The 17,637-nt window shown below is 35.4% G+C and overlaps 1 protein-coding gene across 5 annotated transcripts in view; it reads right to left on the bottom strand.

Annotated features, from left to right (window-relative positions):
* Positions 1 to 1,202: 1,202 nt before the first annotated feature.
* Positions 1,203 to 17,637, bottom strand: part of KIAA0408 (KIAA0408 ortholog) — a 34,592-nt gene continuing 18,157 nt past the window's right edge. For 2 of the 5 annotated variants that reach the window (XM_053222266.1, XM_053222264.1), the window contains exons 2-6: positions 16,562 to 16,814; positions 11,233 to 11,595; positions 11,064 to 11,143; positions 7,551 to 8,871; positions 1,203 to 4,770 (exon numbers count right to left, since the gene is read on the bottom strand). In XM_053222266.1, the coding sequence (XP_053078241.1) occupies positions 4,597 to 4,770; positions 7,551 to 8,871; positions 11,064 to 11,143; positions 11,233 to 11,595; positions 16,562 to 16,696 (2,073 nt within the window). In that variant the 5' untranslated portion in view covers positions 16,697 to 16,814 and the 3' untranslated portion in view covers positions 1,203 to 4,596. Of the gene's footprint in view, positions 4,771 to 6,041; positions 6,342 to 7,550; positions 8,872 to 11,063; positions 11,144 to 11,232; positions 11,596 to 16,561; positions 16,815 to 17,637 lie in introns of all 5 variants that reach the window. The other 3 variants (XM_053222267.1, XM_027056956.2, XR_008298346.1) reach the window with 2 other exon arrangements.

The raw sequence follows: 17,637 nt of genomic DNA, 5'->3' as shown, positions 1-17,637 counted from the left end.
AACCTTGATTAAGAAAATTGAAAGGCAAAATTAAGAGAAACTCTCAATGAAAGCAAAATAAACAACTTGTTTCATGCATAAAACATAAGTGGAAAAGAACTGCTCTTCCTCTTTTTTTGGGAAAGAGCTTGCATCAGGAGTCTGGGCAACCACCTATATATTTCTCAGTATTATCTTGGGAAATATTTATTCTATTATCTTCATTACTTAATTTCTCCAACTGTAATGAGAAATCACAGAGGCCAACCTGAAGTTTGTTGTAAGTAAAGAAGTCAAGGAATATAAATGTGCTTTGTGAACCACCAAATCATAGATGCACATAGGTGTACAAGGAAGGCAGGACACTGGTGTTGGAGGCCAGGTTGCTGCCCATCCTTATAACCTTGGCAAGCACACAGACCTCTCTGAGTTTCAAGTTTCTCCCATCTCCACGAGATTGTTCTGCATGACTTTTATGGTCCTTCCCATTCTTGACTCTTCCTTCATTTCTAGATTACATCACAGCTTCATATAAGCATACTATTTTTTTCAGAATTTGCCAAATTGTACATTTTGGATTAATAAGATCATTGCAATATGTATCAGATTTTAAATTTTTTGGTTTTTTCCCTCACTGGAACAAAAATTATTTTCTATGAGAAGAAAAATTCCTACAGTTGAGTAGACACTTGCATGAAAAATGTTGAGTAGACACTTGCATGAAAGCTGCCCCCTCAACTTTTTTTTTGTTTTAATTTTTTTACTTTATGAAGCCAATTTTTTTGAAAGACCACATTATGTGCTATATTAAGCATGTCATAGTTGTAAATTCTAATAATGATACTTGCTACTGAAGAAGAAACATGCAGAATTGGAAGCAAAATAGTACTATAATAGAAATCTGAATCTATCTAAAAATAATTAAACTAATTCCACGTGTAAAGGCAAGTTTCAAAGGAGTAATATTTTTCAAACAAAAATTCAATAAGTGGTTAAATGGGCAGAGTGGCTGTCCGGTATAAGAAATCATATGGGGTTTTGTGTGGCCAGGTGCAGGAATTCATAGAGACGTGGCTTTTAGATTTTATTATGTAGAGATATTTTAAGAGAAGCTAGGCTGAAGTGTGATTTTAGACTTCATAAAACTTTCGGCTTTACTGGAGATCACTATAGAAAAGGAGGAAAATCAAAATGTTCTCAATGTATGCACATGCCACAGCAGGTGTTTCCATATCTATTTTATTTGATAACTTCCAATCACTGAAGGAGATTTTAATGTCAAGTAGTTGTTTGTCAGTAAATGTGCCTATGCCTGGAAATAATTTTAAAAATCTTTGTAAGGAAACAGATTCTTTTTTTAGGTCCAGATATTTTCTCAGAATGACATGGAGTCTGGCTAAATCCTCATGTAGAGGTAAATCATGCATGATAATATCTGGTCATCTTCATTGTCTACGTAAAAACAAATGAAAGTTAAGGTTAATTTTTGATAAAGTGAATTATGCAAACATAATGTACATATTTATATTTGGCTTTGGTGATAAGGCAATATACAGAACTCGTGCAAGGATTGTGTGCACACACACACATGCACAAAAACTCAAGCACTTTTTCTGCCTTGTTCTTATTCCTTTCTGAGAGCAGACTCCTCAGTTGAAATAATGTAAGTTTTCTCCCCAATAGTCTGCTCAGGAAAACTTCTATTAACACAAGTGTTTCTAAGCAAATATTTCTGAAATGTTGACAAATGTCTTAAATCCAGCAATGACAGCATAATGAAAGGTATGTTGTTGGGAAGAACATGCTCATCCAAAGTAGAAAAACTACCAGTTAAAAATCACAATACATAAAAAAATATTTTTCAAGGATAATTGCCATCTACCTGATAGGTTTTTCATAAAAAATTATAAAATATTTTAAAAGAGAAAACAGAATATTTCAATAACTTTTGTTTTAGTTTATCGTTACAATCAAGGAGTTGGACTATATACTAAGTTTTTTGTTTTAAACTCTACCATGCTATGATTTTAGTCAACATAGGAAGGTGTTAAAATATGTCCCACTGTTTCATTCAAATGGTAATAGAAAAGGTGGTTTAAAATTGTATGCCTGATAATATAATCCTTTTCTTTTATAGGTAACAAAAGCAAGTCCCAGGGAAGCAATGTGACTACCCAATAGTACCCATCTATTGGGGCATCAATGTCACTGCTTCCAAATCTCTGTAATCATTAGATATTTTGCTTTCTTGTTGCTGTTGTTGTTGTTATTGTTTTATTAAAGACTCCAGATTCCCACCCTGCACCCTTGGAAATTCTGCTCTAGTAAATATGAAATGAGGTCAGGAATCTAATTTTTTTTTTAAAGAAATCCTCAATATTCTGACTTGTAGTCAAAGATAGGAACTACAGATCCACATCAGACTACCTGGGATACAGTGATGGAGGGGAGCAGGGATGTTGCCCAGTTCTCGGGCAGTCTTTCCACTGTGGCGTAGCAGCACCTTCCTAGCGGGTCTATTATTGTATGCCAAAAACTACCATTGTCCTAGTGTTTCCCCACTTCTAGATGAAAAGCATAAAACATAAATGACATCAGTTGGCATCTAGGTTACTTGTCTCTGATAGGTTTCCTATGGAAAAGGATATTCCTGAAAGAAACAAGAATTAAATGAGTGTATCTAAACACCAACCACAGAAATATAAACAATTATAAGAGAATATTATGAGAAACTATATTCCAACAAATTGGACAACCTAGAAGAAAGGGATAAATTCCTAGAAACATATAACCTACCAAACCTGAAACAGGGAAGAAATGGAAAATTTCAACAGACCAATTACCAACAAAGAAATTGAATTAGTAACCAATAACTCTCAACAAACAAAAGTCCAGGGCCAGATGGTTTCACAGGCGAATTTTACCAAAATCTAAAGAAAAGTTTATACCTGTTCTTCTCAAACTATTCCAAAAAAGAATGGATCTATAGCCCTTACTTACCATCTGCTCCATCCTCACATTCTAGAAGTTTAATTCAGCTCAACTCCTATAAACTCTCCTTATTGGAAAGTACAAATCTGTCCATCATCAAGCAACAGTCTTGAGCATTTTAAGGCAGTCTGGGACTTGGAAGTTATTTACTTTACCTCAAGTCATGATGTATAATGAAATGAATTACTCTTAATTGTTAGAATATATCATAAGAAGAAGGTCATGGGTGCTTATGCCACAGGAATTTCTTAACCTTTCTGGTAGTAAAAGAAAAGCTTACATAGAAGTATCTACTAACGAAGTTGGTTTTATAGAGAGACCAGAGAGAGCAAAGGTGCTTCTAAGATCGTCCATGTAGAATTCCAAACACCTCAGCATTCATACTTCTTTCAGTTCTCAACATAGATCTTACATGTTCACTGTGTGTAAACTGTGGCCAAAATACACATTTCTGTTCCTTATCCTACTCATGGATGCCAAAGTTTACTTTAAGGCTTTTTTTTTTTAATGTAGCACACTATAAGAAATATATTATAATTCGGCTTACAATGAAATATCATTTCTAATCTTCCCTGTTAATAAAAAGATGAATTAGCTTTTTACTACTAATTTTAGAGAAAATTAGAAAAAAAAAAAGGAAATGACTTACCTCTAAATATGACTTCAAATGAAGGAGCTTAACTAACAGCTTACTACAATTTAAGAAAAAAGTAGAATTCAACATAACTGAATTTATTTTCATACCCTATTTAAGGATTATTTGTTACTGAAGTTGACAAAATAAATTCATTTTTAAGTTCTGTTGTTTCTAAGGCAGTCTCATGATATGGCTCTGGGGATCAAGTACACGGTTAAAGCCATAATAGACTACCAAATGATATACAAAAGATTTTGTGAACATTTTATGTTTGCTTTGGAAGTCTGATCTATTAAACCTGTGACAATTTTATTTATTAAAAGAATAAACAAGGAGATCAATGGCATTAGTCCATCCTTACATTGGTTAAGAAACTATGAGTTGTATATAGAAATCTACCAAGTGTTATTAATGTGTATAATTCTTATTTTTCAATGTAGTTGGGACCAAGAAAGTGGTTAGTTAATATATGTACCTCAAATGCCTTAAGTGGATACCTATTAAAAGGTATACAAAATAGAAATAGTACTGTATATTTTCAAAAATTTTAAATAAACACAAAGAATATATAGGTATACGTATTATAATTTCAAAGTCAACACTAGCACAGAAGTTTTTCTTATCTAAGTACATACTAGGATACTTCCTGTTTCAACACATGCACCTACAAACACATGGCCATGCACATAACCTTGCTTTCTGCCACTTGCAAGAAAGATAGAATATACAATATAGTACATTGTTTTGACTTAAATCATATTGGCAAATTAATGAAGATGGCATTAAAAAATTCTGATCTAAGAAATCAAAATACAGGAAGATAATTATTCCATAGATTAAAAACACTGAAGACTGATGGGAAGTTAAGATTTAAACTGTCTGTCCCAGTGATCTTGAAAGACAGAGAAGAGACCGGATTGGCTGTAAACACTCGGAATGCTCTGTTTGGCAATTAGGACTTTTGTCATCTAGCAATCCAGGCCAGAGACTCAGACCATCGATGCTGCAGATTGCAGAGAAATGGTATAGCTGGGGGTAGTTCTCTGCAAGGCGGGGGGCGCCGATGGAGATCTCGAGGCCCATCTGGATGGGAGACGGCGATTTGCTGGTCTAGCAGGTCGGGAAAATCCTTTTCCAGGTGAAGATTTCACTGCCATGGATTCCTAGGAGACAAAGGAAGACATTTATCTCACTATACAAGCACAAAAAATGGGCTTAATATGTTAATGGATCCCAACTACAGGGTTAATGTATTAGCATATTTATAAGCAAGTAAAAGCATCAATAACTAAAGAGGGTAATTGTCTAATATTTGTGGTCTTAAATGTTTTAATCAAAGCAGCTCATTTTTAATATGGAATATGACATTTGATAATCTTGTAGATCTTTTCACATTGCCAAATTTTAATACAACTGTTTTAATACAACAATTTTTTAAAACGATGAGTTCAGGATTCAAAAGTTTAATACAGTTTAATACAACTGTTTTAATACAATTTTTTAAAACGATGAGTTCAGGATTCAAAAGTTTATGTTAGATAAACTTGATGATGGAGCCCTAAATGTTTCTTAGAAGGATATTAGGATATTTTAGTGTTATTAAAAACAAAAAGATAATAATTTACAGGAGAAACTGTGCTCATTTATGTCAAGTTTTTGGAACTTTCAGAAATCATAAGGAAAATTGCACACAGATCACCAAATGATTTATCTGATGCTATCTTTTTTTCCAAGAGCTGTTGTCACTATTTCTCAAGTTTCAAAATTATCATTAACATATTTTAAAATATAGTTTTATTATAAATGCTAATAAAGAATCACTATATTGGTCATTATCTGAAGACTTAAACCATTTCCTTGCTTTCCCTTTCTTTTCTTTCATTTCTTCCTTGTTTTCTCTCTTTCTATTTTAATGGAAGAAAAACATTCTTAGACCCTTGCAATTAAAAAAATTCAAGTGCCTGGGTGCCTCAGTTGGTTAAGCGTCTGACATTGGCTGAGGTCATGATCTCAAGGGTCCTGGTTTTGAGCCCCACTTGGGACTCTGGGCTGACAGCTCAGAGCCTGGATCCTGCTTTGGATTCTGTGTCTCCCCCTCTCTCTGACCCTCTCCCACTCACGCTCTGTCTCTCTCTCTCTCTCTCAAAAATAAATGAACATTAAAAAATATAAAAAAAATATTTAAAAAATTCAAAAGGGGCGCCTGGATGGCTCAAAGTGTCCAGCTGACATCAGCTCAGATCATGATCTCTCAGTTTGTGAGTTTTAGCCCTGCACTGGGCTTGCTGCTGTCAGTGCAGAGCCCGCTTGGGATCCTCTGTCCCTCTCTCTCTCTGCTCTTCCCCCACTTGCACTCTCTAAAATGAACAAACATTAAAAAAAAATTTTTTTAAAGCTTCCATGACACATATTATACCAGAGTATTATTACTGACCTTCTTAACAAAGCCTGTGCTCTTTCAGCTGAGATGGGTAGTGAGGATGGTCTCTATTCTTATGACAATAATCTGCATTTTCTTTTTCTCTCTTTGGAATCTTATTTTTTTAAAATTTCCACCAGCAGCAGGGTGAGGGAGGGGATGAAGAACTACTCTTAAGAATCTACACTATAGGACCCCTCCCAAATTCTCGACCAGTGCAAAAATGTAGCGGATCAATATTTGGCTGGTTATTTTACAACACGTTTCCTTTTGCCGTCTGAAGCTATAGGGCTTTCCAGGTATTTATGGGCTCAACTGAAACACAGAGAAATACAAAAGCAGGGTAATTATTTGTACCTTGTACAAACAGGCAAGGTTTCTGATAAAATAGATAAAAACTGATGTTTTTATTTATTTTAATTTTATTTCTTAAGTGGGCTTCACGCCCAGCATGAAGGGAGGGCTTGAGCTCACCACCCTGAGATCAAGATCTGAGGTGAGATCAAGGGTCAGATGCTTAAAGGACTGAACCACTCAGGCACCCCCAAACTGATATTTTTATGGGGTCTGAAAGCCATATAAAAATAATTTTTTTACACCAGAAGAAGGCAACCTGCATAGCTTAAAACTATGCTGCACACACACTGCGCTTTGCAAAACTAGGATTTTTTGAAGCATTAGCAAATGATAACAATATGTCACCATGTAACTTTTTGTAAATTATGCATAAAAAGGGACTGTTGGAGAGCTCTTTTTTGTAAACACCAATCTCTTCAACCTCTTTTTCTCCCATAACTAACAAAGAATATATTCTTTTGCGAACAAATTGGAACAAAGAAAGAATAACAGTTTTTTAAATACTTATTTTGGGGGAGCAGTTTTCATGCTAAGGATTTACACAAGTAAGAATGGCCTTAAAAAATTTTAAGCTATAACATAATTTTATTTCCATGTACTGCCTTTCTGCTCCACAAATAAGAGAACTCTATGAGGCACTATTTTATGATGTGTTATACCCATAGTCACATTCATGTGACTAATCCCATGAGAAGGAAAATGAATCAAATGCTGGGAATGACTGCAGTAATCATGGCCAAGAAGTGAAGAGTTATTTTAAAAATATTTCCAATACTCTTTTCTTAAAAATATAAAAACTTTAGAAGAATAAAATTCTATAAACCAATCCATGCATTTTTGGAATGTTTTTTCAAGAAAGAAACTTAAAACAAACATTTGATCTTCTTGAGGTTCTGAAGCCCATTTATTTTACTTATGTTGTCCCATTTCAGAATTTTAAAAGAGTTGTCATGTACTCTTCCCAGTCTTAAAAACTGTATTTTAAGAAGTTCATGTTAAGTTACAGTCCTAAGGTTTATGCTTATTCAGAAATAAAGGATTGAAAAGTTAAGAAGATGCCAAAATATGTGCCTACATTTTATTTATAGAAATGGGCAATTGACTGAACTCTGAGCCACTGCTAAATATGGACACAGTTCTACCAACATATGTTAATTGCTTTCTCACCTCTGTTATCTTTTTCCAATCTACTCGTAGTTTAACTTGCTGTGCTCCATACATAGCTGTGTTTTGCTGAAGCTCTTGTTCTAATTGAACTATTTGTAAATGCTGACTTAATGTGGACCCACCACTGACATCAGAATTACATCTGGTCCAATTATCCTGGAAGCATTTAGAATTTTGCAATGCAGGCCCTGTTGACTTCTCATAGGTTTTCAGCAGCTTTTCCACAACACCATAATTTGACTTAGGATCAGCTGATCTTGGCCGGCCAGACAAATTACTTGGTCTCCAGTCGTGCTCTTGGAGCATACTCCGATAACTGCTAGGACTCATGTGTTCCTGCATTTGTCTGACAAGGCCTGTTGTGGATTTTTTGGTGGGATTGTCAGGCACATTTTCTCTGGGCACAGGCACGGGCACGTGGACACTGGTTTTCAGAATATCAGACACATCATCATTTTCTGATATGTTACCTGTATGAGTAATTAAGGTATCACAGGGCTTAGGATCTTCAGATGATTCTGAGTAGCTTTGATTTTGCTGTATTGCCTGACAATTTCTATCTGTTCTAAATACAATTCTGTTAAATTCATCAGTCTTTGCTGCCAGCTTTTCATTCCTAGTTGTCCTCTTAAAGTCACAACTGAAACTTCTAAGTGACCCACTGCTCTCTGTCACTGAAGAGCTACAGTCACTACTTATATGAAGATCAGGATGAGATTTAGCAGAATGATCTGGAATCATCTTTTCACATTTTGGCTTATTGGGAGTAGAGCAGATTTTCTGATACCACAATGCAGAGGCACTATTTTTTGCACTGATCCCTGTGTCATATGACCACATGCCAAGTCCAACACTTTCATCACATGGATGCTGGTTATCTATTTTGGTTTTGGGTGCCAACAAAGGAAACATGATACCATCTTTCAAAGTCTTCTCTTCATTTAGACACAGCCTCAAAAGGAAATCAGGACTGTAGTTCCTTTCACCTTGACCCTCTTGGGCCACGTGGCTGTTGTGGTCTAAACTGTCCTTCAAACTTTCATGAGCTTGTTCAGAAAATGAGCTGGGAAAATTTCGAGATGTGCTTCTTGGAGGAGGAAGTGGTGGAATTTCATTTCTTTGCAGATCAATTGTATCAAATTCATATTTTTTCATAGAATTGCTTTGGAGCGCATTGGAACAGCTCAGATTCTTTCTATTTTTCTGCTTTTCTTTTTCTAAATCAATCGGAAGAATGCCCTGGCCATCGTTGATCATGTGGTCTCTGTGACGCATATGAATTACATTGGGCATTTCCTGAAGAAAAGAATCTGACTTCATTCTAAACAATTATAAAACAAGATATATTACTGATAACTTTATTTAGGACAAGTTCTCAAAAGAAACCATGGCATAAGCAATGAATTTCTGCTATAAGGACTCACAACTTCCCAAACAGCATTTTCATATAAATTCTCTAGTCAAAACCCCCAAGTCCTTTTACTGTAGGATCAAGTCCACCTCTCAGTACTGCCCTCACAGCCTACATGCTCTGACCCAAACTATCTTTCCATTATATTTTCAAATTGTCTCTTACACTTAGACTATACTGTGTAGTCTCCTGAGTGTCTGCTACTGGGATTTCCATTTCTATGGGTTCCCTCCAGCCATTTCCTTACCTCTGCTCTACCTGCTCAATTCCTATTCATTATGTCACGTGAGCTCAAGTTCCTTCTCTTGACTTTGAAATGACATTCTAAGCTAAGTATGACAGAAATCTGAATAAAAGTTCAGTGAAACATAAGTATTACCAAATGGAAGATGTCATTTGGGCATCATGTGGGCAAAGTGAGCCACAATAAAAATAGGGTGGCTCTTCAAGGTATAGGGAGCACTTTGGTATGGATGGATCATAAAGCAGAGGGTGGAGGATGAAAGAAACATTAAGTTACATTGTAATGTATTTGAATTACATACTAAGGATTTTGAACTTTTTTCTAAAGTTTATGGAGTAGCAAGGAGAACTTGTATACCAAGTGTGGTTTGTAAAAGAAAATTGACAGGTGAGTCTTTTCTAAGTTTAATCAAAACAAAAAACCTAAATATAGCAACAATATAAATTCAACAATATCAATTAAAGTTAATTGATCATACTGATAAATATAGATAGTATTTATATTTCTTCAACTTGTAAAGTATTATGAAACAGATTACAATATAGATAAATACTCATTAGTAGAGAATGGTAGGCAAAAGTGAAATGGGCAGGTAGAGGGCAAAATTATGTATAAAACATGGTTATATGAGAAAATCTATTGAGGTCAATACAAAAATTCTTTCTGAGCTTCTTTTTTTTTTTTTTTAACGTTTTATTTATTTTTGAGACAGAGAGCATGAATGGGGGAGGGGCAGAGTGAGAGGGAGACACAGAATCGGAAGCAGGCTCCAGGCTCTGAGCCATCAGCCCAGAGCCCGATGCAGAGCTCGAACTCACGGACCGCAAGATCGTGACCTGAGCTGAAGTCGGACGCTTAACTGACTGAGCCACCCAGGCGCCCCTCTTTCTGAGCTTCTTAACAGCTAAAGAAAAATATGGGTATACATTGCTGTTGCTTTTTAAGAAAAGCACATTCCCTCACTATGAGATAAATATTGATCCTAGAACAGTCTATCTTTACTTACCTTGTAGAGCATACCAATTTATTTTTCAATTTGGTGAAAAGTTACAATTATATAGGTGCTTCTAAATTGAAACGGCTTTTTAACATATCATTATATGTGTGTGTACACATATTTACAATATGTTGTGTTGAGAATTATGTATGCTTCCATTATATACCAAATAAATGTAGGGAAATAAACGACTCTTAGGTACAAAAGACTGCAGTAGAACATCATTATATAATTAAAATTCCACATTGTTAAGTCTGACATGTTTTACAGGTGTATTTAACTGGATTAGCCCAGCTATAGGCTCTTCCACTGGCCAAACACTCAAAATGAAAAAGAACTACATTAGAATATAGTTGTTAATGTATTGTGCATAGTATATCTTAACCAAATACCAAAAGAGTACAATATTCTTAACAAATTACAAAGAATGAGAAGATTTGGTTTAAAAATCAAAAACTGGGGCGCCTGGGTGGCGCAGTCGGTTAAGCGTCCGACTTCAGCCAGGTCACGATCTCACGGTCCGTGAGTTCGAGCCCCGCGTCAGGCTCTGGGCTGATGGCTCAGAGCCTGGAGCCTGTTTCCGATTCTGTGTCTCCCTCTCTCTCTACCCCTCCCCCGTTCATGCTCTGTCTCTCTCTGTCCCAAAAAAATAAATAAACGTTGAAAAAAAATTTTTTTAATCAAAAACAGAGATATATTCAATTAAGGTTTTTATTTCCTATCTAAAATAACAGACTTTAATAACTCATTGTTAATTCTCACTTAACAAAGTGTAAGGAAAAGGCAGTTGGGATTCCTTAACTGAAAACAATATTTTTCTTGATTTTCTGATATGAGATAATCATAGATGTACCAGCATACCTTCTGTGGTTAGACTGCTTTTGGATTTCCTCTTGAAAGCTGTATAATTCTTCACTAACTTTCGCAAGTTCTTCCAGAGCCTTTATACATATAAGCAATAGTATGTTAGCACTTTGAAATGTAAATATTTCTTCAGAAACAGTTCTAGGCTAATCACAGTCCTACTTACTGTGTTGAGGGCGCCAGAACAGCTCCTGTCCTCTACCCTGGAAGGCCTCAGGCCAGGGCACGCCCCACATTGTTTTTGGTTATCTGTGGCCAAAGGATCCATAATCCCTACTTTTGACTTTTTTGTTGTTTTTTGTTCCTTACACATTTGATTTCCTTCACAGAGTAAGCTCTGCTCTGTTTTATTTTCTTTTTCCAGATCATCCCCGTGATTCATCCCTGTAAATTCGCATTGTCCTGAATTGGGGTAATTTGGAGAAGATTCCACCACTTTATCTTGAATCGCTTTTTCACGATCATGATCAAGGATCTTAGCACGTTCATTCATGTTGATCTTCCTCCGAAGCTTTACTTCATGGCAAAGCTGTAAGGAAAACAAAGATAAAACTTTTTATCCCCCTAGTTTACTTTGTCAATTTTTTTTTTGATACTAAGCACACCATTCTGAGTTCTCTTTGCCATTTCATGATATACTGCTCTGGGGTATTAATGTTCATGCCTCTGAGTAGTGCTTCTCAAATGTGATTAGCCAGAACAACTTGGATGAACCATAAAGACTAATTTTAGTAGGTCAAGGTATGGATGGTAATTTTTGTATCTTTGTGTAGAAATCAACTCTTCAAAAATTAAAAACAAACAACTTGTATCTATATAAATGTATATAGAGGTACATCATGATGATGTAGAAGCACTGTTACCAAGTTGAAATGTCCTGAATCAATTACTGGTCATGCTCTCTAACTGCTTTCAGAGAAAAGCAAGAGTTTAACTGATATTAAAGTGATGTTTTAAAAATACATGATTCCACTTGTATGCCAAATAGTTGACAATATCATGTGGATATCATGAAATCAAAAGAAGTTTCCTTTGCAAGTTGTGTTGATGCTACTGAAGTATTACTAGGAATTACTGAGATTTTTTTTTAATAGCAACCCTATACACATTCAAAAAGGATTTCTCATCCTGATTAAAACAAATGTGACCCTGTTCTATGTGATATTAGAATTCTAAGGCTTTGATCATCTATTAATCTATGTTAGAGTGGATCCCACATTATTTCCCTTTTTTTCCTTTTTTTAAAATTTTTAAATTTTATTTAAATCCAAGTAAGTTAACACATAGTGTAATCATGATCTCAGGAGTAGTATTTCTTTTTTCTTTTTTCTTTTTAATGTTTATTTATTTTGGAGAGAGAGAGCATACAAGTCATGCTTTCTAACTTTTTTTGGAGAAAAGCAAGAGTTTAACTGATATTAATGCTTAAAAAAATGCATGATTGCACTTGTATGCCAACATTCCAGTGTCTAAATAGTTGACAATATCATATAGTATGTCAGTTCATTTCATCGCCTAAGTAGATATTGTGAAATCAAAAGATGTTTCCTTTGGAAGTTATGTTGGTGTTATTCAGGTATTTACTAGGTGAAAGAGCGGGCCTACGCCAACTCCATCCTGTTCTGTGTCCTTCACCTTGACCATGCCTCCTCCCCTTGAGTAACCTCCCGCTCACCTGCCTAACAGGACTCTGACCCTTCCCCAGCCAATCGGCTGAGGCCACAGCCACTACCTCACCAAATGCCCCTAGGCCCCAATAAAAACCTTTGTCCTTTTGAAACTCTCTCTCTCTGGTATTTCACCACTGCGTCCTTGCAGGTAGGGGATTGAGCTCGAGCTAGCTCGAATAAAGGCTCTTTGCTTTTGCATCAGACTCGGCTCCCCGGTGGTCTTTGGGGATCACGAATTCTGGGCATAACACTAGGTATTACTAAGATTTTTTTAATGGCAGGCCTATACACATTCAAAAAAGATTTCTTACCTTGATTAAAACAAATGTGACCCTGTGCTATATGATATTAGAATTCTAAGGCTTTATTATCTTTCAGTCTATGTTAGAGTGGATCCCAAATTCGTTCTTTTTCTTTCTTTCTTTTTTTTTTTTTTGTTTCTTTATTTTTGAGAGAGAGAGAGTTGCTAGCAGGGCAGGAGCAGAGAGAGAGAGGGCTCACAGGATCCGAAGTGGGCTCTATGTTGACAGCAGGGTGCCTGACGTGGGGCTTGTACTCACGAACCGTGAGATCATGACCTGAGCCAAAGTCGGACACTCAAACGACTGAGTCACCCAGGTGCCCCCATCCCAAATTATTTCTTGATGAAAGTTTAGCTTAATCTGCAGGCATGCACTCAGCTTACCCCTAAATAGAAGAAGTGGCTTTCTCCTCAGGCTTGAGTTGTGGGAAAGCTTGGCAAATTTCAAAGGCTTCTGTCAGATAACTATTGAAGAAAATGACTACATTTTACAGCCACAACCTATATCTACAGACATCTTTTAGTCAAGGAGTATAACAAAAGATTTATTGCTGCTCAATATTTACCCAAATCTCAGATGAAGGAAGCACTAAACATAATTGGTGTCTGAAGGATATACAATATATTTATTTCTACGGATACTTACATATCTATCATTGGATAATCTCAGGATAACATCAAATTACAGCCATGATTCAATTGTTTTAGCCCTCATAAACTTACTTGTTCTGAGCTATTGTGAGCATTATGATTTGGGCTGATCTTGAGAAATATCATAAGAAGCAACCCACAAAAGTTGGGAATCCTTAGTTGTTGAATCTAAGGATGCTTATCGTGACATTGGTGACATTGTTCTTTTTTTTTGAGGAGCTATGGGTGAAAAACAAAATTGCTTTAGTTTCAAAATCAGGAACAAAAGTGCTATTTCTGGGAAATTGGTTTGCTTGTTCTGAATATTGGGAAATATGTTTCTGACAATTTTTCTGTTAGTTACTAGAAAGGCTAGCTGCATGCATTTCACATAAAATCCTCCTGTCTTCATCTCTTTTTTTTATTTTGAAATACTTTACCTTATATAACATTTTATATCCCACCTTAAATTCTCTTGAGATTTAAGTGAGGTATGGAGAAGCAAATAATATCATGCTATTGATGAAAAACAAATTTATTTTGTATAAGGAAATCTGTGTTATTTCATACCCCAAAAATTGTCAATGGTTATCTGATTATTTGAAACAAGGCAACAAATAGGAAAAATTGCAACATGATTAAAAAAAAATTCCCAGGTATATAAGAACTCTATTTAGGGCTTCTATTTGGATTAGTCCAGGTTTCAAATGATCCAAGTATGTACATGTTGGTTCTGCAATAGCAAATGCAATGATTGTGGATAGTGGCTGAGCAAAGAATCATTAGCATCTTAATACACAACACTGGGTCCTCTCACTAGAAGATATCACTTGGAATCACTATGGTTACATGGGCACATTAGGGAATCTAAAATTCTCTAGTACTTGGCTTAATAACTTGTGTCTGAATTAATACACAGAACCTAGTGATATATGCTAAACAAATACAGTCTGTTATGCTTGTGGCATGTTATATAATTTTTTCAAGTGTTGTTTAATTTTAGTTTTAAAAAATGTCTTGATTCTCTGTGACATGTGAAAATACTTTCCTCCTGTCTTCATCAAAATTATTTTACCCCCATTTGTAGCCTGTAAGATGAGTATATATATTTTTGAGTAGGCTGCACGCCTAGCGCAGAGTCCAATGGGGCTCAAACTCATGACCCTGAGATCAAGACCTGAGCTGAGATCAAGAGCTGACTGCCCAGCCGACAGAGCCACCCAGGTACTCCAAGATGGTTGTATTAAAAGTACATTCTCACAGGCTACAAAGTTGGAAGTAGAAAAATATATATTAGAATGATAAGGGGAGCACAATATTAGTATTCAGGTATTAGAAAGCATTGTCTATCAGTATTCTGGGGTAAGCACATTATCCAAACATATTCTCAGTAATGGAGCTATATATTTCACGCTGCAAGACATAAATAGCTTACAGTTACTATCCAAGATGAAGAAAAAAATATTACAGCCTTCTATCTCCTTGATGCAGAAAGGAATAGTATTTCTACAAACCATCATCCTATTTTTAAAATATGTTTAATGCCTGCTAATCAAAAGGGTAATATTTACCATAGATAGAATTTACAGAGTTTTCAGAATAATTATTTGACCTTAAAATATTTAACCAGACAGCAGATTATTTTAGCTACATGGCTTAAACAATAGGCTAGACTAATCCTGACTCCTTAAATTTTTTTGCTTTGATGCTAGACTTATCTGAGTGTTACTGACTTTCCAAGCCTTTGGGAACTAATGACCCATGACTTCAGGTTTCTGTTTGGAATTTTGGATTCTTATTTGACTTAGACATCTCCATGTTGATGCAATCTCAGTCTTTGGGTAAACGAGTTAAGAGAGTAAGCAAAACACATTTTCTAAACTATAGAGGTATGAGCAGTGGAGTCTTCTTTTAATATAATCATGTACTACATACCTGCCTTCTCAGTTCTATGTTAGAGAAACAGTTTAATAGCTACCCCTTTTAATTTTTCCTTGTAGTGTGCCAATTTATATTTTATTCACAACCAATTACATGGCTGTTAATGAGAAAAATATTTGTGCTATAAACACATAAAGCACCAGCTGTGATTGCTTGTGAATAAAGGCCAAAGTGTCTGTTAAAAATAATCACTTAGGCAATGTGCACAAACCATATAATACCATGGATGTCACTAGAAGAAAGCAAGGTAAGTATAAATAATTTTCGGTTGAAACAAGCTTAAAAATACATCAATGTAAACACTTAGAGGAAATATTCCAGGGCCAACAAGCCGAGGGATGGTTAATGGGGGATAAAATGGCTGTTTGTATCAGAGTCACGGCACGTCGTTTTTCATAACCCTTTCCTCACAAATGTGCCAATAAATCTGGCACATTTTGCCAGATTAAATATCACGCTCGCTGCCATTTTCTGTTTGATATATGGCACTCCTTTTGACTATACTGACTTATCTAATATGTAATTTCCTTTAGTAGATATCATCCATAAATCATCTCAAGAAAGATCTGTATTTTAATGCCCAATTTGTAATATATGTTCCACCAATTATGCCTTTCTTAGATTTTCCTCCTGCACCCTGTGTTTGAAAACTCATGCAAAATACATACTTCACTTTTGATACCAAGGCACCTCAGTCAGAAAATAATAAATTGATATACTTTAGATTGACATTTTAAGTCCTTAATTTTCATGCAGGGCTATAAAAAAGCATAGTCCTTTGGATACCACTGGATAAGGTTCTGCTATTTTTGATCTAGCAAATATCACTGAGACATGCATCTCTTAGGCGGAATAAGGAAAAAAGAAATAGTTTCCAATACAACACAAATTTGAAACAGAATTTTCATTCTGAGCTTGAAGCTTCAATATATTCAAAACAAATCAACTTGTACCTCTTCTATCTTCTTCTGCATGATTTTCCATTGACTCTCCCATTCCTTCCTTTCATTGTCAAACTGGTCCAGTAACTCCATCTTTTCCTTGTGCCAGTTAGTCTCTGTGTTCTCCCACTGCTTATGCAGGTCCATGGCAACCGTGTGAGTGTTAGTGAAGGGGTATTTCTGCTTGTCTCTGCCTTCTTAACTGTTTCTTGGAAGCTTGGAGTTGTTTTATTTGAAGCAGTCCCACTTGCCTTTAAAATAAAGCCTAATATAAACATAACAAGAAAGAGTTCCAAATCCATTTGCTTTTTGAAAACACATTATCATTTTATTAAGAGCCATGACATAAACAAACCATAGGAACACTGCCCTTAAAAGAAGAGAGATGATTAACAATCTGCTTAAGAAGGACTAGCACAGTCAAAAAGTAAGTATTGTCCAAAGGCTTTTTCCCCCTTTCTGAAATCAGACAGCAAAATTACATACATGACATGTAAGCATTTTTTTAAACTATCTAATCTAAAGATGGATTTTTTTCTGTGACTAAGAGTGGTAGTATGAAATTCAACTGTATGGCCATATATCTACACAACCGTGGTAAATTCTACTGCAACAGAATTACTCCTTTTCTGTTGCAACCAGAATACATGTTTCTATGAATTAAAGTCCTGAAACAGTGTTGGACTACAGTTTCAATTTTATATTCAGAGTTAAAGCCCATGCCAAATGGGATTATTGTATTAATAAGAAACCTGAGTTGGCAGTTGATCTGGGACTGATGTATCAGCAAAAAAAGACAAACTAAATCATAAAAATATCTTCATTATTTTACTTCATCAAGGAAAATGTAAAAACAAAGTTATCCTGGGAGCCACATGTTAAAACTTATCTCTCATTTTCTTCTAATGGACCATATATTCAAATCTGTTTAGGCTACTGAATACAGAGCACTGAAGAAAATGTTTTGCTCATTTTGCAAGGATATCCTTGATCACATTAAGCTGTGACTGAAATAGATTTCTAGCTTTTAGGGTATGCGTATTTAGGGTTTGAAGACGAAATTTAAAATACCACATTGGTAACTTTGT

This window comes from Acinonyx jubatus, chromosome B2 (assembly GCF_027475565.1).
Source record: "Acinonyx jubatus isolate Ajub_Pintada_27869175 chromosome B2, VMU_Ajub_asm_v1.0, whole genome shotgun sequence".
Taxonomy (NCBI): domain Eukaryota; kingdom Metazoa; phylum Chordata; class Mammalia; order Carnivora; family Felidae; genus Acinonyx; species Acinonyx jubatus.
This window is presented reverse-complemented; position numbering and strand designations above follow the sequence as displayed.